Here is a 24,433-nt window from a genome sequence, read left to right on the forward strand (position 1 = left end):
GTCTCATCCAGCACCAACTGAAGTCCCATTGACTTCAATGGGCATTGCAACAGGCTGTAGAGGATTCATAGTATTTTTAAGGCCAGCAGGGATCATTAGATAATCCTGTCGGACTTCAGATATACCAAGCCATAACATATCATGATTAAATCATATTTCACAGAAAGGCACTAGTCTTCATATGAACACTTCATGAGATGAAGATGCCACACATTCTGATGGTATTTTGTGCCAATGGTTAATCATCCTCACTGTTAAAAATTATGTCCTATTTGTCCTTGAAGTTTGTCTTGCTTTAATTTGCAGCCATTGGTTCTTGTTACAACTTTCTCCGCAAGATCAGAGAGCCCTTTAGTACTGTTTTTTCTTCTCATTAAGGTTCTTCATGAAGCTCACACATCCTTCCCTAGGTTCTCATTATTATAAAATGCAATAAAACAAAGTTTTAATTTTACATTTTATATCAGTACTTAAATGACAATTATTTCACTTTGGTTTTGGTAAAGCCAATATAAAGCCCTTTACCGTCACTTCTCACTCACAATATGGAATATAAACCAGACTTCCATTTTCTAGAGTTCTTGCAAAAGCTCTACCTGTCTAGTCACTCATTTGAGTAATTTTTTTTGTTTTTTTGATGGGACAAGTAAAATATAAAAGTTTAATAATGTAACAGGTGAGCAGGATTTTTTTTGTTTTGCGGGGTGGATGGGTTTCAGTGCCTTGGCTGGTTAGTTTCATGAGTTTTATAAGGTTAATATGACTACTCCCCTACAGCGATATAGGATGTGATCTTCAATGGAGTCTGGTTCCCAAATACCATTGGATTTCAAAAGAATTGGGATGCCTAACTCCTTTAGGTTCCTTTGAAAATCCCAAGCAGGAATTGTTTTGTTTCCAGCGTTTTTAAATACTACCGTGTAAGGTAACTGTTTAAAATCACACTGAAAACATATTTTTTAAGAGATATTTACTCTTTAAATATCTTATAAGTTTTGAACATTTTTTTCTGTGTCCATCAACATAGCACTTACCTCAAAGGACTACATATGGCAATGAGGAATGAAATATTGCTCAAAAATTATACACTTAAAAATAAAAAGCAGAAATATAAGATTGTGTGTGTTAACTCTTCCTACCTTCCATTTTCTATTTCCTAAGCCTTCCTGTGGATTATCTTAATTATAATTCATGGAGTCATATAATGTTTAGAACATGCAAATTTGAATTTATTTCCTACTTCCTACTACACCTCTACCCAGATATAATGCCATCCAATATAACACAAATTCAGATATAATGTGGTAAAGCAGCGCTCGGGGGAGGGAGGGCTGTGCGCTCCGGCGGATCAAATCAAGTTCGATATAACGCGGTTTCACCTATAATGCGGTAAGATTTTTTGGCTCCCAAGGACAGCGTTATATTGAGGTAGAGGTGTATTTTCCTTTTAATCGATTCTACAGAAAAATCTGATGTCCTACTTCTATACCTCAAGGTTTTTGTTTACTTTTTTCCCCCCCAAAGAACTGCATGCCTCTTTTCCCTCTAGAAAAGTACTGAACCGTTGGCTTTCCCTGCTTTTTGCAGTTCTGTAACATTCTTGTGAAACAAATAAAATTACTTTAAACAGTATTGTTGGCAATGTACTTTAAAATCAAATTTCTTCTACAATTAAAGAGGAAGAACCAACCACTTCTCATTGCCTTTTTATCTGTTAGCAGGAAACTTTTAGTTAATATATGCAATTGGTGGATAAGTCAACCTCAAAATATTTCAGACTTTTTGCCTTTAAAAAACTAAAGTTCTGTTTTAGTTCCCCTGTTGGATAAGTCCAAAATTCTTGCTGTGAACCATGTTAGCTGAAAACAAGGAAGAGCCGCCAAATCCATATATGCAATTGTCAGGGATTGAATCTCTTTGGAGGATGCACTAGAGATTGCCTGCAAAAAAAAACTTACATTTGTCTCCACATATGTCATAGAAATACCAACTATTCTCCAGTTAGCCTCCATTTCAAGTTGGCTTTCACTGTACATATGAAATAAACAGAAAGTAACTCAGGAAAAGAAAAAGGTAGGGCATACCTATGGCATGTCTCTATACACAATTTATAATTAACCAATGAAGTCAGACTTTTTTCCCCAACTGAGTCTTTTAGATTGTTACACACACTGTTAAGATAAACCAATTAATAATTTGGCACATGTGAGTTACATGTAAGGAGGTTTTCAATAACAACATAGCATGTAAGTAAGTACCCCCCACAACTTTATCAACAACCATTTTTACAGTAACAGAAGCTATTTTGGAAAGAGAGGTATGAAGCTTCTTTGACAAAGTTTGTCCAAACTATCAATGAGAAGTGTGACTGTCACAATTCAATGGCTCTTTTCCTGGTTCAGGTAAAATTATTTCTTCAATTTTTATGCAAGGAAGTGGACAGTGACCTCAACAAATAGTCTTACTTATCCACCTGAGAGGTTATCAACCTAATGAAACTTATAGGACAATCAGTCTTCCTTAGTGACCAAATTCCTATTTTCTTCAGAGCCTCTGAATTTCTTTCAGTAATGTGATCATCCAATTATTATTTTTCATCCAGACATGACAACAGTGTTGTACAGCTATTTGGTAGTTGCGGCATTTTGTGAGGCTGCTGTTTTTTCCTCTCCATGTTAACAATGTGGATGTATTTTTTGTTGGAAGGTGCAAACAGAATGAAACACACACCTCTTACTCTTTTATAAATCCAAATAAAACAAAACAATATTGTACATTAGCCACTTATCCTCTGATTCAGATTTATACAATTATTCATTAAAGCACTCAAATATTTATCTTCAGATCTTTTGTGGTACCATCACCAGGAGTGATGATAAAAACAAACATTTTGATGTTGCCACTTTCCTGGTATCTCAACTGCATAATATCTATCACTATTATGCCAAAAGAAAAGTTAAAGATTTGAATAAGCTATTCTACATGTGTTGAGGATGCCTGTAGAAGACATCATTTTGAAGGGATCCTTTTAAAATGTACCCTCTTTAACCAATTCTATACTTAGGAAAGTTCATATTCCAGGCATCTTGTGTTAAAATATCTTCTAATCCACGCTCTATGACATTCCAAGTGTGGTCAAAGTTTTTTTTACCACATCTATAAATTCAGTCAAGCATTTCATTATTTGGATATAAATACTTGTTCAGAAAAGGTGGTCCCCATTATTTATTTAAGAGAAATGGAGTGGCAGGCATATTGTGCACTGAAGCATACAGTGGCAGAATTCTAATTTCTACTATGTGTCAAAATAAGCTATCACCACCAAAACAAGGATAAATGTGGAAGAAAAAAAACTATGTAATAGAGAGGAAGTTTATCCTCCAAGATATCAGCTAGATATAATTACTTAAGTCTTAGGACCTTCACTGTTCCTTCTCCATTGGTTGCATCCTGCAAACCAATTTCTTATAATAATTACATTAAATATTTTTTAAGGTAATAGCATAAGATAGCATAGCGTAACATAGCAGTGGGCTAGTTCCTGAACACAATCTGACAGACAAAAAAAGCTAGATAATTACTGTCTATTACATTGTTATTTGCAAGTATTGCTCTTATTCCTTTCAGCTTCCAGTCACCAAAACAAGCTTGCATTTCAGATGTTATTTTCTCAGCTACCATGACTGCATACACACTCTTCAGTATTTGGAGTGAAGCTGGACAAAATGGATTTTTTTTTGTTTACAGGCAATTAAAAAAAACATTTCATTTCAACAACAAAAAAGATTATGTTTAGACTGATCATTTTTAAGCATTCGGGGGGCTAGAATAAAATTTTAAAAAAACAAACAAAAAGTCATTTCAAACCAAGAAAAAATACAATGTTTTCTTTCAAAAATGTCTAAATGACAAGTTTGATTTTGTTTAGTTTTTTATTTTTTTTAACTAAAGCAAACATATCTGGTGAAACTGACAAAAACTTTTACCCAGTTCTAATCTGGAATTGCAAATGGCAGCAAAAGTAAGTCTTTTAATTTATCTGCCTCAATCAAGGGTTAAGGACAATTCTTGAATGAATCCTATGGTAACTAAGTGGGTTAACACCATGTCACAGTGCATCTCCACAGTACTGAAGAATTTTAAATCTTTCTACAGTATTTTTGATCCCCTTAACGTTATGTAAAAATATTCCTGAGCCATACTTCTTACAGTTGGTATGAACCTTCAGTCACAGTTCTCACACAAGATCTTTTTTCCCCAAAAGGATATAAATTGTAATATCTGCCTCATTTTACTTAGTGATCAGACTTGACATACGGGTACTTCTTTTGGCTCAAACATATAAACCAAGTCTGTATCATGTCTATACATATAAAAAGAAAAAAAAACACACCAAATGAATGTTATTTAGGTTGCAAAGTCAAGAACTAGAAAATGAAGCAATGCTAGATTTAGGTTGCACAGGCAGCCCTAATTCTGCTCCCTTCCACATCTATCATGTGCACTGAATGAGGCAGGGATCATTCAGGGAAAATAAAAGTATGTAAAAATTAAACACTGCATCAACGCATATACATGAAGAGAAGAATGAAGGCTGCACCAACAACTGTAAATCTGCCATTTCCTAACTTTTGAGTGCTTTACTTTGCAATCTTTTTGTATGTAATTTCCTAGAATTATTGTTTTAAAGGAAAAAGGTAAAAACAAATTCCATTATGTACAACTGTAACAGTTTAGATATAATGCATCATCAGTAGAGTTTGAACCATTTACCTTGGCACAACACCACAGACTGTTACCATGTGAGCTACAGAGTCTACATTAGCTGGTAGCAGAAGGCTGTTATTCCAGAGGACAGGATGGACCACTCAGGCAATGTGCTATATCTGGGGGATTGCTGAGAGGAGCCCAGCCCCCCACCCCTCCTTCCCCCCACATACTCCTCATCCTAGATGGTGTCAACTGGGGCCACATGCTGAGTACCAGTGGAGAACACCACCACTACAGATGCTCTGACATCTTTCAAGTGTTCCCACTAAAGCATGTGCAGCAACATGATCTGAGGTAGCGCTGACAATATTTAGTTATTTTAGCATCCTACCAAAGTTTTGCTGAGGAATGCAAGAAACAGAAGATAAGTGATGATTTTCAGTTTATATCTCAGCCAAAGCTGAATGGAATTTCATGGAAGAAAGATAAGGCACTTCTGTAGGCTAAGAGATATCCCCCTGTTCAATATCAAAAGCAAACAATGTAAGTGTGAAAACTTCTCAAAGAAGCTGTCAATCTTTTATCAAAGGTTTATGGGATGCTCCCTTATAATAAACAAAGGCAAAAGTTAATGCAACATTAAAGTTCAAAAATTTTAAAAAGCACAAAAGGAAGTAACAAGAGTCCTGTTGTAAATAATTAACTAATATATATTTTCTGTGTGTGAGAAGTAGCTGATTAAATGAATAACTGAACACACACAGCATGTGCAGTGTGGGTGACAATGTTAGAGGAGACTGAAAGGGGGAAGAGTTCCTACCATTCCCACTGAGATTAACAGGAGTAGAAGTGGGCTCATTTTCTGGAAACTTTTCTCAAGGAGTAGTTTAATAAGGCAGTAACGTTAATTTACACTGGGAGAGATGTATTTTTCCCAAGCAGGAAAGAGAAAGGATCACATTTTTTAAAAAATGCTGAAAGGACATAGAAGCCTATGGATTTATCTACATGGGACAGCAACACTAGTACAACTTGAATCTGTTTTTAAACCAATCTAGTTAAACTGGTGCAAAAACTTGTATGAAAATCTGACCTTAACTCCCTTAAATGATTCTGAAAGCTTTACCTTGTTAATGTAAGAAAACTATGAAGTACAAAATAATTGAACAGATATCCTGAAAAGACAGGGACTGCAAATTTCACACCTACTATTTTCATTAGTGTTATGGTAGGGGCTTTTGGGGATAATTTTATTGTGGGTGTATGTCAATATCACACACACACACACATTGTTCTGGTGCAGCTTCTCTCACTGAGGCACTCCAGATTAAGGAGATGGTGCAGTTCTCATTCATACCTAACTGAATGTCCTGGAAGCTGGGGCTCATTAAGTTTTGATAAAGTTTCAGAGATGCTCGCTGAACATCTTCAGAAGATATTTTTCCACTCACTTTACTTTTAATGTTTTTTTTCGCCTAAGGTTGACTAAGAAACATTCTCATGAAGGTCTAGCTACATGCCAAAGAGAGTTTCTTTATTCACCCAATTCTGAGATATTACTCAGCAGGAGATTTTAAAAATATATACATTAAATGGCCTGATTACCAGAGGTGCTGAGCACATGTAGCTTCGATAAACTTTTACATCGCCGTTCAATAGCTCTAAATATCAAACCAATTAATTATTTTTTAAAATTGTCTTCATGCTTTCCTTCTTTTATAACTCAAATGACTTAAATTTTCCTCACTCCATAGAAAAGGCATAGCAAGTTTCATCCCCAAGGAAGATACAGCTTAAAAATAGTATTAGAAAAGGGGTTAGTTTCCACGAAGACTGCAAGTAGCATTAACCATAGCATTCACTATCATTTTGTGGAACTGTACCAAAAACTGCCCACGTATTAATTCTCATAGTATTTATCATTCAGGACAGGGAGATTACACCGTGAAGATTTTGGGCTACAGTAAAATCAGTTTTCTCTTCAGTAAAGCCAAAATCAAACAAATCAAAAACAAACTTTTTTCTTTGATTCACAGATAGATTAGTTTAGGAAAATATACACCTTTCAACTTTGGACTATGAGGCAATATCCAAAGCCAAACAATTTATATTAAGAACTTGCCTTTAAACCATTTTTTTAAATTGTTATTTTTTTTAACTACACTTTTAAACCCCAGACTACTGCCAAAAATATAATTTCTGGTCCAAGGAACCAGTGTACATTACATGTCCAACTGCTTCAGCACAAGGCTGGAAACAAATGCTGGAATATCTGTGGAATCTGGGAATGGAAGTTTTCCCAACAACGTAGAGCACTTATTTCTCTCTCTGATTTTTCATAAGATTTCATATATTAAAATTGGGTGATTCCAATCATCATAATGCCCCTCTCCTTACCCTCCTCCTCCATACTTATGTGATGGCCTCGTTTTAGTGAGAACTAAAACTAAAAAAAAAGCTAGAACTGGTTCAACACTGTTTGAACATTTAAATTCTGAACTGCTATTTAATTCAACCTGTTTAATTCCTGTCCCCTTGTTATGTGTGAACATTCAAGCAAACAGAATTGCTTGTAAACGTTTTTGGAACTAGACTGAATGTATGAATACCTATTTTTCATGTGAACAAGAATATTTGTTACTTGCCATTAACCTGTTTTAAAATATTAGTTATCTCATCAAGAAGCAGAAATAATTTCATTTCACCAATCACAAACCATGAACAGAGTACAATCCAAGTGAAGTCTGCTACCAAACCAGAGAGGCTGAAAGCTGTTCATCCAAGCTATTCAACATATATATTAACAGAAATCAGAACAAAAGAGGGCTACATTCTCCACAACCATTATTTGTAAAGAATAATTTGACCAGCTCTATTCGTACATTATACATCAAATGATATAATTTATTTGTAGTATTATAGTGGCACTTAGAGGCCAACCAGGATCAGGGCCCTGTTGTGATAATCATTATGAACACAAGCGTATGGTCCCTGCCACAAGTATCTTACACAGCATTCATCTCGCTTAATCCTAAAGCGAGAATACTGGGTGCTATAAAAACAATGCTGGAATTGAAATTAGTAAGGAGAGAGAGGCACATCAGAAAAATCTCTTTTCCCAAATTATGTGCCATATTTATATCCTGTCCCCTACTATACGTTGTGTTCTGTCCCAGCTCTCTGACATCATAAGAAGTAGGTTTCCACATTCAAGAGGTATTAAACTCAGTTAATGTAAGTGAATGAAATCCGAAAAAAAGTAAGTTTCAGTGCTCTCTTCATTTAATTAAGCTGGTCTAAGGCCTCATAAATTTGAAAATAGATAAATGAAGCCAAGTTACAATCTTGCAATTTTGCTCTCCTCCCCCACATAAAGGAAATCTCTCAGTGTTAGCTTTTTGGAAATTACCAGTCTCATTAACTCACACAAGTTCTAAATTAGATTTCCAGTACACCAGCAGTCCTTGTTTAAAATATTGGTAACACAGACATATAATTTTAACAGGTGATAATTGCTTTCATACTAGTTTGGGTCCATTTTAGTTTGCATTTACACTTCTGCATATAACAAACTCCTGCAGGCACTAAAACCAGTACACTATACAATTTTCAGTGTATCTACGTATATGTTATACATAAATACAAAAACTGCACACAAGATAAAGGTTTAAGCTGCTGTGGGAATTTACAATATACCCAAGTTTAAAATAAAAAGAGCAAGATTAGGATCACAGAAATTTTACTCCATCCATGATTTTTTTTATATAATGGAAATATTTTTAAATGAACTATTCAATTTCAGATTTAACTATACAATTGTACTTCAAGACACAGCAAAAAATTTAAAGTACATCAAAAGGAAGCCTGCCAAATAATCAGGCTTCACAAGTATTGGGAAGATCCAGGTGCTAAAGGAGCATTCCAGGACGACAAAGCTACTGCAGAAAAGCTAAATGAATTCTTTGCATCTATCTTCCCTGCAAAGGACATGAGGGAGATACCTTCGCCATTATTTTTAGGTGACAAATCTGAGAAACTGTCCCAGACTGAGATGTCAATAGAGGAAAAATTCATAAATTAAATAATAAGTTGTCACCAGAGTCGGATGATATTTATCCAAGACTTCTGAAGGAACTCAAATATGAAATTGCAGAACTGCTACCTGTGGTATGTAACATAGCACTTAAATCAGTCTTGGTAACAGATGACTGGCAGATAACTAATGTGATGCCAATTTTGAAAACTGGCTTCAGAGGCACTCCTGGCAATTACAGGCCAATAGGCCTAACTTCAGTACCAGGCAAATTGATTGAAACTGTAACAAAGAACAGAATTGTCAGACACACAGATGAGCACAATATGGTGTAGAGAATCAACAGATTTCATAAAGGGAAATCATGCTTCACTAATCTATTAGAATTCTTTGAGGGTGTCAACAAACATAGATAAGGATTATCTAGTGGATATAGTGTACTTAGACTTTCAGAAAGCTTTTGACTAAGTCCCTCCCCAAAGGCTCTTAAGAAAACTAAGCAGGCATGTTATAATAGGGAAGGGCCTCTCTTGGATCAGAACTGGTTTCAAGACAGAAAACAAAGGGTAGGAATAAATGGTCAGCTTTCATAATGGCAAGAGGAAAATAGTGGAGTCCCCCAAAGATCTGTACTCGAACCAGTGCCATTCAGCAGATTCATAAATGATCTGGAAAGCAAACTGTGAAGAGATACAAAGGCATCTCACAAAGCTAAGTGACTAGGAAAGGAAGTGGCAGATGAAATTCAATGCTGATAAATGCAAAGTACTGCACACTGGAAAACATCATCCCAACTACACATTCACAATGATAGGGTCTAAATTAGCTGTTGCCACTCAAAAAGAGATCTTGGGATTCACTGCATGACTGTTCTCTGAAAACATTCCCTCCATGTGCAATGGCAGTCAAAAAAGCTAACTCTGTTAGGAACCATTTGGAAAGGGACGATAATAAATTAGAAAATATAATGCCACTATATAAATCCATGGCACACCCACATCTGGAATATTATATGCAGTTCTGGTCACCCTATCTCAAAAAAAGATATATTAGAACTGAAAAAGTACAGAGAAAGGCAACAAAAACTATTAGGGGTGTGGAACAGCTTCCATACAAGGAGAGATTAAAAAGATTGGGATAGTTCAGTTTAGAAAAGAGATGACTGAGGAGAGACATGACAGGTCTATAAAATCATGAATAATGTGGAGAAAGTGAATAAGGCGGTGTTATTTCATCCTTTACATAACACAAGAATCAGGGGTCATCCAATAAAGTTAACTGAAGGACAAAACTATCGCTGGGATCAAAAAATAATTAGATAAGTTCATAGAGGATAGGTCCATCAGTGCTCTGGGTGACCTTAAATCTCTCACTATTAGAAGCTGGATCACTTGATAAATTTCCCTGTTCTGTTCCCTCCCTCTGAAGCATTTGTCACCGGTCACTGTCGAAAGAATGGCTGCTGAGCTAGATGGACCATTGGTCTGATCCAGTATGGCTATTTTTATGTTCTCATGTATACATTTTAGTGTCAGTGTGTTGATGGCACAGAGCTTTTGGTCCTATGCCTAATAATTCATTTCAGATACATTATTAAACTGTAGAGCACTGCGTTAACGACTTACTGGTAAATTTCAAGACAAAATTTGCACTGCAGCAAACTGTATTTCTTGCTAGCCTTGCAGAACATGGCTGCACTGTGCAATATCAAACAGAAGATTTAGGAACAGGCAGATGAGAATCTAACTTAGTGGTGGGCAATCTGCAGGCTGCATGAGGCCCATCAGGGTAATCTGACTGCAGGCTGCAAAACATTTTGCTGACACTGACTGTCTGCAAGCATGGCCCCCAGAAGCTCCCAGTGGCTACGATTCGCCATTCCCAGCCAATGGGAGCTGCGGGAAGCAGCGGGACTGTGGACGGTAATCAGCAAAATGTCACACCGCCCACAGTCAGGTTACCCTGGCGAGCTGCAGGTTGCCCACCACTGATCTAACTCATTCAGTCAAAGAACTGCCTCACAGTGCTTCCTATACTACTTGGAAAACATTCTATTGCATACTTAAATTGAGTGAGCAGAGGATGTCCAACTCAACAAAAGACCACTAGTATTGGTGGTCTAAGATGAGATGTTAAGGGAAACTCTCAACTAGAATGTTTTTTCAATGTACTAATTTCAAAAAATTCCAATTTCTGATAAAATATTCTCTAATCAGCATGTAGAGAATATTTTGATTTGATATTTGTTGATGTCCCTTTAAAAAGCCCAGCTGAGAATGGAAAGTCAGGCACACTCAGGAAAGTACTTAAATCTGTGCTTAACCTTAAAGATGTGTTTAAGAGCTTTCCTGAAATGAGGTGTAGTTAAGCATATGATATTTTTACTATTCTGAATTGGGCCCTAGGTGAGTAAACTAAAAGGGCATACGCAGAATTTACAGAGTAGAAGAAAAATGATTGCTGGAACTAACAATGAAATTAGAATGGGGCAAGAACTATCCTCCAACTTCTATGTGAAAGTATTTGTGTGCGCTTTGTGGCAAAAAAAATACAAAATGCACACTTTACATGTAAGGGACACACAACAAAGGAAAAAAATGGAAAAAAAAAATAGGTAAGGACCTTATGCAGTTTTTCAAATTTTCAATAATTATTTATCTGTAGAATCTATGACAAATGTATATTCAAAAGGACATACAGAAATTTTTGTCTAAATTTTGCTGTATGATTGTTTGCTTACCTCTGAGGAGGAATATAAGGAGCAGATACTGTTGGCATAGCTGTACAGGGTTCAACCACTGATTTCTTGACCTTTTTTGCCTTTTTTCTGACTTTTGATGTAGACCTTGCAGTTCTGACTGATCCCTCTTTTCTACACACACCATTTTTCACATCAGCTTCTCCATAAATATTTAGAGGTCGCCGTATACAACCTGGTGGAGTATGTACATCACAATAGGCCGTCTTTTTTACAGAGAATGTTGTCCCACTGCCAGTTAATTCTTTCACAGGTTCCATTTTCATATACAAACCAGCCTTTTGAGCACATGTCACATGGAATGCTGTGTAACAGTTTGCTTTGTGGCACTGGATGCAGGCACCAACGCCTTTCTGTTTACAGAGGTAGCATGTTAACTTCCATCTGGCTGGGGGAATGTTTCTGACACCATCAATTGGCTCAATAAAAACTGTATTGGCAAATCCAACTTCTGGAATCCACAAAGCACACACAACATGTCCCCAGCGGTCATCATCAGTCTTTTTAAAGGCACCTCCCTTGTTTGGGCACAGCACACAGTCTACAGGCCGGGAATGGGACTGCAGACAGCGTCTGCAGAGCCACTGACCCTCAGGTATATATGGCACCCCATAGCACTCCTGATGCACTGCTAAATTACACATATCACAAAATAGGATTACATTGCTGTTCTGACATTCACCATCCATGCATATACAACATACTGCATCTTCATCAATTAAAGACTGATGGTCACCCTGTTTTTGGTTCTCACAGTAAGACTCTTTTTCAAACCTGTCCATAAGAAATTCAAACATATTTTGTGACACTACTGATACGCCATCACTTTTTCGCTTTTCATTTATTATTTCTAACCATGCATAATCTTCTTCATCCATGTCATACTCCACTTCGTTGTCAAGTTCTTCTGCTGACTTTTCAATGAATTTATAATAAATTGGAGGTCTCCGAGGGGCAGAAGGTGGACTGTACTCAACAATACGTACTTTTGGTTCTGGAAGAGGACTTGTTGTAGCAGGTGTACCATGCGCGCTTGGAAGAGCTTCATTTTTCTTTTTCACTTTGTTATTTTTATGCCGCTTGGCTCTCAGACAAACTGGTGGTCTCTCACTATTTTCTTTATTGCTGTTGCATTCACTCATTTCTTGTGCTGTGAGATCATCCTCTAATATTATCTCTAATGGATCAAAAATACTTATCCTGTGCAGGCGACCTTCAATTTCTATTTCAACCATCCTTTGAGCTTGAGCATACGTCAAAGTTTCTCGTGTAGGAGAGTGTTTAATACTGCACGGGGAAGAATGCCTTGCTGCAGATACTCGATGGCATCTTCCTTTTCTCCTCATTTGGTAATGATTACCTAAAATTATAATCAGAGTTATTATGTTGCATTTTAAATATTTCTCTCTCTTGCTAAAGTATAAAAATTAATACAGTAAAAAACAAGCGCTAGTTTAAGCTTTGTACTATCCATGGACATGCAAGTCTTAAATTTATGCAGTGTTTGTACTTGAAACAACTTAAATCAGACTACCCCTAACTTTCGAAGGCACACCAGTGAACAACACATTTAGCATTACTCCAAATACAAATGTGTTGATAGATTGCTGGAATGAATTACACACACTTCCTACATTAAAAAAAGTCCCTCAGACACAAATTAATAAGAGTATAATGAATTTACAGAACCTATAGTTCTGTAAACCTACAGGGCCAATCAAACTATAGCAATTCAACACTGGCACAGAGAAATTGTTGCCCAGGCCCACCCACGAAAGGATTAAACTTGTGCCATCAGGTAACAGAAGTAGTCATTGTAATAGAAAATTACTATTGTTTTGTAGAATCAAAGGCCTGTATGCAAAGTCCTGGTTTCATTGTTAAAAGCTTACTCAGCAGCAGTCTGAGTAAGAAATATTCCAGAAATATTTTTGCACAGAAGGCAATTATTATCAGAAAAGTGACTATGTAAAAATTATATTTGCTTTAACAAATCTGACCTCTGTATATAATCAAAATTCTATCTATCTATCTGCTTACAGTCAGTATGCTTACACTTACCTACAGAGAACCTCAAATATGCATGGTTTATGTTATTTCCTCACGTGTCTCATTATTTATATTGTAAACTTTTTGAGATATGAAAATATGTAGAAGACAATTCCCTAGGTGTACTATCAGATAATCAACATCATCTTTGTCACTAAAATTATTATTACTATCATACGTTTTATTCAGCTCTGCATAGCCCATATGGCTGTGGAAGAGCACATTCCATTATGGCCCACATACCACCAAGACAACTATGAATTAAGGTTTAATACCAATGCTTTTACCACTAGTGGAGAGGCAAACTGAGAACTTTTAATTCATTTTAGCTCCCAGACTGGGTTTTGGGGGCTGCCAATTAGAAAAAATAAAATTCACTTTTAAAATTAACATTTGACCTGAAAGAAACCTCCAACGCTATATTCAAAGATTGATTCTCAAGAGTATATAAGCATTTTCTGACTTGTAGTGGAGTTGCTAAAATTCCATTAACTTCAAAATTATACACAGCCATCTTGGGATGGATTTGAACCCGTGACCTAGGAAAAGAAACACTCATTTTTAGCTTCAAGGTCTACTGGAATAAAGTACTGCATCTGTATCACAAAGGAAGCTGTGATAAGAAGATTGAAAAAATGGAAAAACTAAGCATCCTGACCAGACTAGTCCATACACAGTTGGTAATCTGGAGAATTATTAAAAATAAAACTGATGGCTTCCATGTTTGTATCTTTTTCAGCACAGGTCTGATCAGCTGACCAAATGAAAGACGATTTTCTCCCTGTCAGCCCTGCAAACTCAACCTGGCATCTGAAAGTCATGGTAATTACTTTATATGAATTTATCTTTAGAGCACTTTGAAAACTAGCTGTTAGACAGTAAGCAAGTCTCAACCCTATCAACAGCAAAGCTCTTGCTCCCCCTATAATTGATTTCTTAAGCTCCCATGGCCATCAATCTGACCTGCTAGCTAGACCATACCAGATCCGATCGCGTCAGGAATTATACACAATGGAGTGAGTACAGTTCACAGAAGAAATATTTCAGTCAGTGATAGTATGCCTACCAAAACACTGGGGCAAATATACACCAATTCTCTGCCCACCAGTTCCACGATACTTCTATTTTCTTCATAAAAAGCTGAAAACAAAATTTACTACAACCTATAAATTCAAAGGCAAACCTAAAATAAAATGCTTTGCTCACCTTCAGAAGTTATATGCACAAAAATCACATACCTGATGATTTGCAACACAAAGGCAAGATGAAATGTATCAAGCGGACAATACCAGATCACATACCTTCCAGTATCTTCACCCCCCCACCCCCCAAAAAAAGGCCTTATTTAACAACAAAAAAAAGGATCAGCCTGAATTTGTTTTCTTGGTTTTATAGATGTAATACTGTGTTATTTAACAAACTGTGTGTTAAAGTCAAATACAACTGTATTAAAAATATGTTTCTAACACAAATCCAAAAAAGCAACATCCAGTGCACAGTCACTACAGGGTGACATCTGATTTCCACTGTGCTTAGGTAATGAACAAAAACAATACACTGATTTTTATCCTTTTGTGAATTTCCATGAAACTTTTAATAGAGATGCCTGTGAGGATAAATGTATTAAAAGACTGTGGCGTGCTCTGAGGTCCACTGATGAAAAGCACTATATTAAAGTTAGGTATTATTATTATTTGTTTGCAAAGCAACATTTCATTAAACATGTCAGTTTCTAACCACAGAACAGATGAATCCACTAATATTTGCTATAGCAGGTCTAATAACTAGATATAAAGAGTGAAAATTTAATTTAATTCTAAATTTAGTTCTCATTATGTTACAAATTCTGGGGTAGGGAATATAAAATGGCCCCTCTAAATTTCAATAAAAATGTACATTTCTTTGTTCCCTTATAATGCTGTAAAGCCATTTATCAATTTGTTAGTGTAAGAGAACCTTACACTGAAACTGACCAATTTAGTTTCATTTTTGTAAGATGATGATAAATAGCATAATAGGTAAAGAGTAAATAGCTTTTTAAAAAAATTCAATTTTAATAATCCAATATATGAATATTTGGAGCATTTTTATCTAAACCCACCTATGTTTATATACATGATAACCAGAGCTTCAAACACCAATGATATTGATCATGGAGGTAACTGCCTATTACCTCAGACTGGAAAAGAAGGACAGACAGTGGCTATTACGACTGACTATACAACATGGGTTCTCAAACTTTTTCTTTCTTAGCCCGCCTACATGTGTTATAAACACTTCCCAGCCGACCTGTGCCATAACAACTGTTTTTCTCCATATTCAGTAGATTAAAAGCCAGGGCTGGCATTAGGGGGTAGGCAACCAGTGCAATGGCTCAGGGCCCAACTCCACAGGCAGCTCTGCAAAGATAAGTTGCTCAAGCTTTAGCTTCAATCCTGGACTTCAGCTTTCTTCCCCATGCCCCAGCGAGTTGGCCCTGCTCTCTGGTATTTTTTGGTGGACCCCCTGAAACCTGCTTGTGGCTCCCTAGAGGGCCCCAGATGCCTGGTTAAGAACCACTGCTATAGAACACACTGCCATTTGTCCATATCCTAGTCATTGTTCTTTCATATATTCCTGGGGTCGGCAACCTCTGGCACACAACTCGCCAGGGTAAGCACCCTGGCGGGGCGGGCCAGGCCAGTCTGTTTACCTGCCGTGTCGGCAGATTCTGCCGACCATGGCTCCCACTGGCCACAGTTTACCGTTCCAGGCCAATGGGGGCATCGGGAGGCCGCAGCCACTATGTCCCTCGGCCCACGGCACTTCCCACAGCCCCCATTGGCCCGGGACAGCGAACTGCTGCCAGTGGGAGCTGCGGTCAGCCGAAACTTCCAACGCAGCAGGTAAACAAACTGGACCAGCCTGCTAGGGTGCTTATCCTGGCGAGCTGCATGCAAGAGGTTGACGACCCCTGATATATTCTAATATTGGAAAAAACATAATCATGCGTATTCGTTTTCAGGCCAAAAAGCAATTTCTCAAGTACAGTGACAACCAGTTGATGGAACAAGAGTATCTCAGAATGCAAGCAGCTTGCCTCCCAGACTTAGTGCAAATGTCATATATCCTAAATAAGGGAAGATGTTGATCACAAAGTGATGAAAAAAGGCACCTCCTAATAATGAGATTAGAACAATTATCATTAACGTGCTTAAGCACCTTCTCTTACATTTAGATTAGTTTTGGCCCAATCTGAAAATGGATGGCAACTTAACATTTTACTCTTAAAGGAAAACAGTAAAAATGTGTGTGAGAGAGCACGCTACATGTGGAAATAGTACTGAAATTATCATTCCTAATTTGGCATATGCCTAGTTTGGGTGAGTAAAAAATGCCTTCGACCCTAAAGCATAATAATAAGGGTTACTAACTTTACCATAAAACAGGAAGAATTCCTAATGTGTTACACAACTCAGGTTTGGGGCACCTCCCTCCTTTTAAAGCAGGATAAGATGAAGAAATGCTCTTCACAGAGCTATTGTTTTCCTTAGAATGACAATTTGTTGCGACAATTTCCATTGTCTTGACAAAAAAAGGGGAAGATATACTTGTTTATGTGCAATGAAAGTTATGCGGCTGAAGTATTGCTTGCTAAGAGAATAGGTGAGAGGAGAACAGATTAAACCTATGGTGCAGCACTTGCGTGGACCTTTGTAAATGCTGCAAATTGGGTTTGCAAACCTGCAGTGAACCCTGCACTCACTTCTCTTCTTCTCCCTCATTTCTTTGTATTTGGTCCTTGGCTCTCTTGCTTCGTGGATGAGAGATCTCCTATTCCATTTGTGGTTCTCAACAAGCATCCATCTGTGGACCACCGCAAAGAGATGGACACAAAGAAACTACCAAGGATGCTACAAACAGTCCATTAGTATCAGTCAATAAGAGAGAGCAAGCAGAAACATTTCCAGCATGCAGGTGGAGAGAGGATACTAGCAGCCTCAGCCTTCAGAGTAAGATCACCCTCTCAAGTCTAGCCATATTGATGAATAGAAAATACAGTAGCTGAACCCTGAAGAATTAATTTGATCTCATCAATGACAATACCCATTTTAGGCCTGGGTTCTGCCTGGGTTCTACCCAGCCTGATATCACCAAGCCTAACATTCCCTGGGTCTCCCGGAACCCAGCAAGGAGGTAACCAGCATCATTTACCACTCTAGCTCCTTCTCCACCCTGCCGCCCTCCCAAAGGGCACGCTCTTCCCGAATGGTTTCTTCCCCAAGCTCCCTCCTCTCTCCCCCCATGCACACGCAATGGATGGTTCCTGCCCACGCCCCTCATCCCTCCCACACCCTGTTCCACTACGAACACTTCCTGCCCACGCCCATCACCGCTCTCGCCACACACCCCCGCGCGCGAATGGTTCCTGCCCGCGCCTGTCACCCCCGCGCGAATGGTTCCTGCCCAGGCCCGTCAGCGCCAGCCCTTCCCAAGCCTCGCCCCACCCCCACCCCGACAATACTCGGCCCACCAACATGGCGTCCAACAAAACAGCTTGCGCTGCACCCTCCCCCGCCCGCTGTGCCGAGCCGCCTGCCCCCGCTCCCGCCACCAAGCCCCGCTCGCTAGGCCCGGCTTTGCCCCCCCCCGGCCGCACTCACGCTGTAGGAGCCGCCGGAGCGCGGCTGACAGACCCTCCTGCTCCTCGTCTCCGGGTCGACGCTGCGGCCGGTCTAATGGCGGAGGCGGCTCCACCGATGCCGCTCCCAGCAGTCCCGGGCGGCCAAGCGGGCGCTGACGGTGCCGGGCTGCCTTCGGGCTGCCGGCGGCGGGTGCGGGGCTCCTGCTCGGGCCGCGCGCGGCGCATTCGGGAGGCGCGGAGCTGGTCACAGTCTGGCTGCGGGCTCGGCGCTCCGTGCTAGGGCTGAGAACCTCCCCTCCCCCCTCAGCACAAACAATGCGGCTTCACCACAGCGCTGCGCCGGAGGGGGGAGCGGGGGACGGGACGTGAAACGCCAGTCCCAGGCACCGCCCCGCCGCCGTGGGGGAGGGGCCCTCCCAGGCCTGTGTTGCAAGGGGGGGAGGGGCCCACTCCCTCCCCATCCCCCTCTCCCGCCCCGTGGTGCAGAACAGCTCCGCGCCGCCGGGGAGCGGTTCTGACTGACACGGACAGGCACGCGGTGCTGCCAACCTCAGAGCCAAAGTCAGGCGTCGGCCCCCTCCCAAAGCATGATTCGCCTTTTCCACTCCCTTCTGTGCCTGTAGGGGGTGAGACATTTTTAGATAGAAAAGTGAACTTTTAATCCACACAAAATGCACACCTCTTCTTGGCTGCTTCCCCTCTGGCTCCTAGATATAGGGCCTTCCTAGCCATTTCCTTTTCCTGCCTTGACCCCACAGCTAGGCTTCTCTGTCTCCTGCGGGGCTAGGACTCCTACAGGTGGGTTCCAGCAACAGCAGTTTGTGACTCCACTCCATTGCTGCTTCCTATCCCAGTATCAACTCTCAGCTCTAGGGCCATACACATGTCAGGGCAGGTCTGTGGCCGTAGTCCCAAGGCTTTTGCACAAAGCTCTGCGCACATGCCAAGCCCTGAAAGTTGTGGGATGGGAGATTTACTGAGAAGCGTCTCTTGTGTCATCAGAACAGCTCCTAGGGCAGGCACCAAAATCCTGTGACTCATGGATCAGTATCAGTTCATGGGAGTTGGCAACACTTCCCCTGGCTGTTTGGAGTTGACTTCCCTTCCACTGACCCCCAGACTGGAAGAGCTGCTATTCCATCCCCTCCATCTCCCACTCCTATCGCTGTCTTCTTCCCCTTCCCCACTCAGCTCTCCTCCTAGCCCTCACAACATCCTGCAGCCCTCAAAATCCTAAATTGCCTCCTGCTCCCGCTTATTCTCCCCATCTACTTTTCAGTGTCTCTGCTGCTCCTCAGAGTCCCTGTGTCCTGTCTAGCCATTGGGACCATAGAGTGGCAGCTTTTTCCTCTGTAGGCCTGGCTTCAGTCTTATTGAAAACAATGTGAGTTGGCAACCAAGTTTATTACGGGCAGCCTCATGTCCACATGCAGATGGACTGGAGGGAAATATAGGGATGGTGGCAATTTTGAAAAAGGGAAAATTTGTGAGGTGGCACCTTTCATCATGTTTTCATGAGACAGATAAAATAACATCCCAGAATTACTAGAGTTGTGATTAAAAAAAGCGAAAGTTGGCACCACTGGCACAGCCATCATGCAAGAGGGATACACAGCTTTGCCTGAGTGAGGTATCACTGCACAGAACTGTGGCCCTGGCCGTCTCTAGTTCCAGGGCGAGAAGGGGGACCACAGGCTTTTCTCAACCATAAAGTTATTCCTTGGGAAACAGAGGCATTAAGTACCTGAGTATCACATTAAAAAGTATGTGTGTAAAAAAGAGAAATTATACAGAAGAGCTGTAAAATATACACTTAGGCCTAGTCTATAACTGCTGGTTGGTCTCATAGCACCACTGCAACACACCTCACATCCACACATAAAAGTGCTCCAATGGTTCACAAATGTTACAACCACGCACTGAATTAATTTCAGAGTAGCAGCCGTGTTAGTCTGTATCTGCAAAAAGAACAGGAGTACTTGTGGCACCTTAGAGACTTAACACGTTTATTTCAGCATGAGCTTTCGTGAGCTACAGCTCACTTCTTCGGTTCTATGCATCCGAAGAAGTGAGCTGTAGCTCACAAAAGCTCATGCTGAAATAAATTTGTTAGTCTCTAAGGTGCCACAAGTACTCTTTTTCACTGAATTAAGTTACCTTTGTTCAAAGAAAGTCGTTTAGCTAGGTTGTTATATGGCATCTATCACCATAATATCTGAATGCCTCACAAACAATGGATTTGTCTTCACATAAGAACACATGAATGGCCTTACTGTGTCAGACCAAAGGTCCATCTAGCCCAGTATCCTATCTTCCAATAGTAGCCAGTGCCAGGTGCCCCAGAGGGAATGAATAGAGCACATAATCATCAAGTGATCCATCTCCTGTCGCTCGGTCCCAGCTTCTGGCAAACAGAGACTAGGGACATCATTCCTGCCCATCCTGGTTAATAGCCATTGATGGATCTATCCTTCATGAATTTATCTAGTTCTTTTTTGAACCCTGTTATGGTCTTGGCCTTCACAACATCCTCCAGCAAGGACTTCCGCAGGTTCACTGTGTGTTGTGTGAATAAATACTTCCTTTTATTTGTTTTAAACCTCCTGCCTATTAATTTCATTTGGTGATCCCTAATTCTTGTGTTATGAGAAGCAGTAAACAATACTTCCTTATCTACTTTCTCTACACCAGTCATGATTTTATAGACCTCAATCATATCTCCCCTTATCCGTCTCTTCCAAGCTGAAAAGTGCCAGTCTTATTAATCTCTCCTCATATGGAAGCTGTTCCACAGTAAATCTATCCCTGTGAAGTATATGTTACTATACTTAATTTACGGACAGGGAACTGAGGCACAGACAGTTTATAACTTGGATATCTGTGACTGTGCGAAAAACTGAATCCAGATCCCAAGTCCCAGGCAAGTGCCTTAGCCACCAGACCATCTGCCATGTTGTCTTCCACCATGCAAGTATCCACTGGTAATGTGCCAGAATGGACATTTACCACTGGCATCATAATCCCAACATTATAAACAGTCCTTCCACTACTGTCCCACAGTGCACCAATCACTGCTGAGGTGGCCTTTCTGATCTGATTTCTGCACTCCATTCTGTCAAGGTCAAGTTGCCTAGAAGCCCTTTACTTCCATAAAAAGTACTGCACATGCTACAGAGTTCTTGTATGCACTATTTTCACAATGAAAATCCATTTCCCATTTCTGTTACCCAAATGTGATCATATTGTCAACTAGTCCCAGAGGAATCATCTTACAAGCCTGCTGCCAACTGGCTTGAGGTTGCTGTGGAGATGCTGGTATCCATCTGGAGAGAAGAAGAGATCCAGGGGCAGCTGAACTCAAATCATATACATTACCTGCCTAGGCATCCAAAAAACTGGCTGAAATGGGCATTGTTAGAAGTGCCAAGCAATGTCAAGAGACAGTAAAGGGACTGAAGTTCCTATATCATAGACTCATAGACTCTAGGACTGGAAGGGACCTCGAGAAGTCATCGAGTCCAGTCCCCTGCCCTCATGGCAGGACCAAATACTGTCTAGACCATCCCTGATAGACATTTATCTAACCTACTCTTAAATATCTCCAGAGATGGAGATTCCACAACCTCCCTAGGCAATTTATTCCAGTGTTTAACTACCCTGACACTTAGGAACTTTTTCCTAATGTCCAACCTAAATCTCCCTTGCTGCAGTTTAAGCCCATTGCTTCTTGTTCTATCATTAGAGGCTAAGGTGAACAAGTTTTCTCCCTCCTCCTGATGACACCCTTTTAGATACCTGAAAACTGCTATCATGTCCCCTCTCAGTCTTCTCTTTTCCAAACTAAATAAACCCAGTTCTTTCAGCCTTCCTTCATAGGTCATGTTCTCAAGACTTTTAATCATTCTTGTTGCTCTTCTCTGGACCCTCTCCAATTTCTCCACATCTTTCTTGAAATGCGGTGCCCAGAACTGGACACATTACTCCAGTTGTGGCCTAACCAGCGCAGAGTAGAGTTGAAGAATTACTTCTCGTGTCTTGTTTACAACACACCTGTTAATCATGAGGCCTGGCATAATAAAAGGCCAATTTGGGGCAGACAACAAGCCATTTTACAAAGAGCTAGGGCACACGCTGGATGGGTTAAAACTGGCTCAATGGCAAATCTCAAAATGTTAATGGGGAAATATCAAGGATCAGTTCTTGGTCCAACCCTATTTGATGTTTTTATCAACAACCTATATGATAATATAAAATTTTTGCTGTTAAAGTTTGCAGGTGACACAAAGATTGGTGGAGTAGTAAATAATGAGAACAGGTTACTGTTACAGAGTGATCTGAATCTCCTGATTAAATGGTCACAGTCCAACAAAATACATGTTAAAGTACGTTTTAAAGTGCAAGATAATACATCTGGGAACCAAGAATGCATATTATATCTACAGGATGGGAGATTCTGTCTTGCAAAGCTGTGACCCAGAGAAGGATTTAGGGGTCATCATAAATAATATCTTCAACATGAATATCCCTGGAAATTTCCACTACATGCATCCGACAAAGTGGGTATTCACCCATGAAAGCTCATGCTCCAAAACATCTGTTAGTCTATAAGGTGCCACGGGACTCTTTGCTGCTTTTATCTTCAACAGGAACTTTCAGTTCAATGTTGTGGCAAAAAAGGACTAATGCAATCCTTTGATGTATAAAAAGGGGGATATCAAGTAGAAGTAGGGAAGCAATCTCGCCTCTGTACTTAGCACTAGTAAGACTGCGATTACTGTGTCCAGTTCTGGTGGCCAAACTTCAAGAAGGAAGTGGAAACACTAAAGAGACTTCAATGGGGGATCACAAAAATGATCCAGGGCCAGGAAAACGAGTCTTACAATGTGAGGCTTAAGGAGCTAAATTTCTTCAGTTTATCAAAAAGAAGGTTGAAATGTGATTTGATCACTGTGTGTGGGTACTTACATATAGAAAAGAGATCTGACAGTGGAGGACTTCTCAAGTTTGCCGACAAAGGCATAACAAGATCCAACGGCTGGAAGTTAAAGTCATCCACATTCAACCTTGAGATAAGACACAATTTCCTAACTGTGAGGGTAATTAAACATTGCAACAGTTTACAAGGAGAGGTGACAGATTCACAATTCTTTGGAGTCTTTAAAGTGAGATTAGATTTTTTTTAAAAAAAATATGCTTTAATCCAGTTTCTGGGAGAAATTCTATGGTCTGTATATGCAGGGGGTCAGGCTACATAGTTGTTGTGTTCCTTTCTGCCCTGGGAATCTGTGCCTGAGTATCCCTGTTCATTCCTTTCCTTCATGGGCCATGGAGAAACAGGATTGCTGCATTGCCCTTAACATACTCATAAAACTTGCAACTCTGCATTCAGATAATGACTATAATCACATCTAAGGCTTCAAATCTTCAGTTGGTCATCACCTGCAGGAATCAGGAAGGAATGTTTTCCCCAGTGCACAATTGCCTACATGTATTCTATTTTGTTTACCTTTCTCTGAAGTATCAGTTTGGCCACAAATGGAGAAAAGACACCAGACGGGGTGGACCAGTGTCCTGAGGTGGTGTGTCTGTGGCTGGGGTGTCTTGATCATATGCTCAGAGTCAAAATTACTGCCAGATCTAGGGTCAGGAAGGAATATTTCCCCATGTCAAATTAGAAGTAGGGTGACCATATGTCTCATTTTAGCTAGGACAGACCCTTTTTTAAAAGTGGGCATTTGTCTTGTTTGCTCTTGCTGACTTTATCAGTTGGCGAGAACAAACAGGACAAATGTCCACTTTTGTCAAAAGGTGGTGTGAGGTGCGAAAAAACATGTGGGGGATGAGTGGAGATGCCAGCCCCACACAGAGGAGGAGACAGGACTGGGGAGGGGGCAGGACCAGCGCAAGGAAGTTTCGCGCCCTAGGCGAAACTTCCACCTTGCACCCCCCACCCAGCTAACCTCATCCCCCCATGGCAGCTAACTCATCCCCCCACCCAGGTAGCCCCCCCGAAGCAGATACCCCCCCCACTGCAACAGCTAATCCCTCTCCCCGCCATCCCCCCACGGCAGCTAACCCCACCTGGGGAGACTTCACTCCCCGCGCCATGGCAGCTGACCCTGCCTGGGGAGACTCTCTCCCCCCCCGCCACGGCAGCTAACCTTGCCTGGCCAGACTTCCCCCCCTCCCGCCCTCCACGGCAGCTAACCCCACCTGGGGAGACTTCCCCCACCCCGCCACGGCAGCTAACCCTGCCTGG

General features: G+C 40.4%; 1 protein-coding gene across 6 annotated transcripts in view; it reads right to left on the minus strand.

Annotated features, from left to right (window-relative positions):
* Nucleotides 1-18,514, minus strand: part of BRD1 (bromodomain containing 1) — a 113,434-nt gene extending 94,920 nt beyond the window's left edge. For 2 of the 6 annotated variants that reach the window (XM_032776498.2, XM_075065027.1), the window contains exons 1-2: nt 18,194-18,512; nt 11,484-12,861 (exon numbers count right to left, since the gene is read on the minus strand). In XM_032776498.2, coding sequence (XP_032632389.1) covers nt 11,484-12,847 — 1,364 coding nt within the window. In that variant the 5' untranslated portion in view covers nt 12,848-12,861; nt 18,194-18,512. Of the gene's footprint in view, nt 1-11,483; nt 12,862-18,193 lie in introns of those variants that run through there. The other 4 variants (XM_032776497.2, XM_075065033.1, XM_032776499.2 and 1 more) reach the window with 4 other exon arrangements.
* Nucleotides 18,515-24,433: the final 5,919 nt, after the last annotated feature.

Source organism: Chelonoidis abingdonii, chromosome 1 (assembly GCF_003597395.2).
Source record: "Chelonoidis abingdonii isolate Lonesome George chromosome 1, CheloAbing_2.0, whole genome shotgun sequence".
Classification (NCBI taxonomy): domain Eukaryota; kingdom Metazoa; phylum Chordata; order Testudines; family Testudinidae; genus Chelonoidis; species Chelonoidis abingdonii.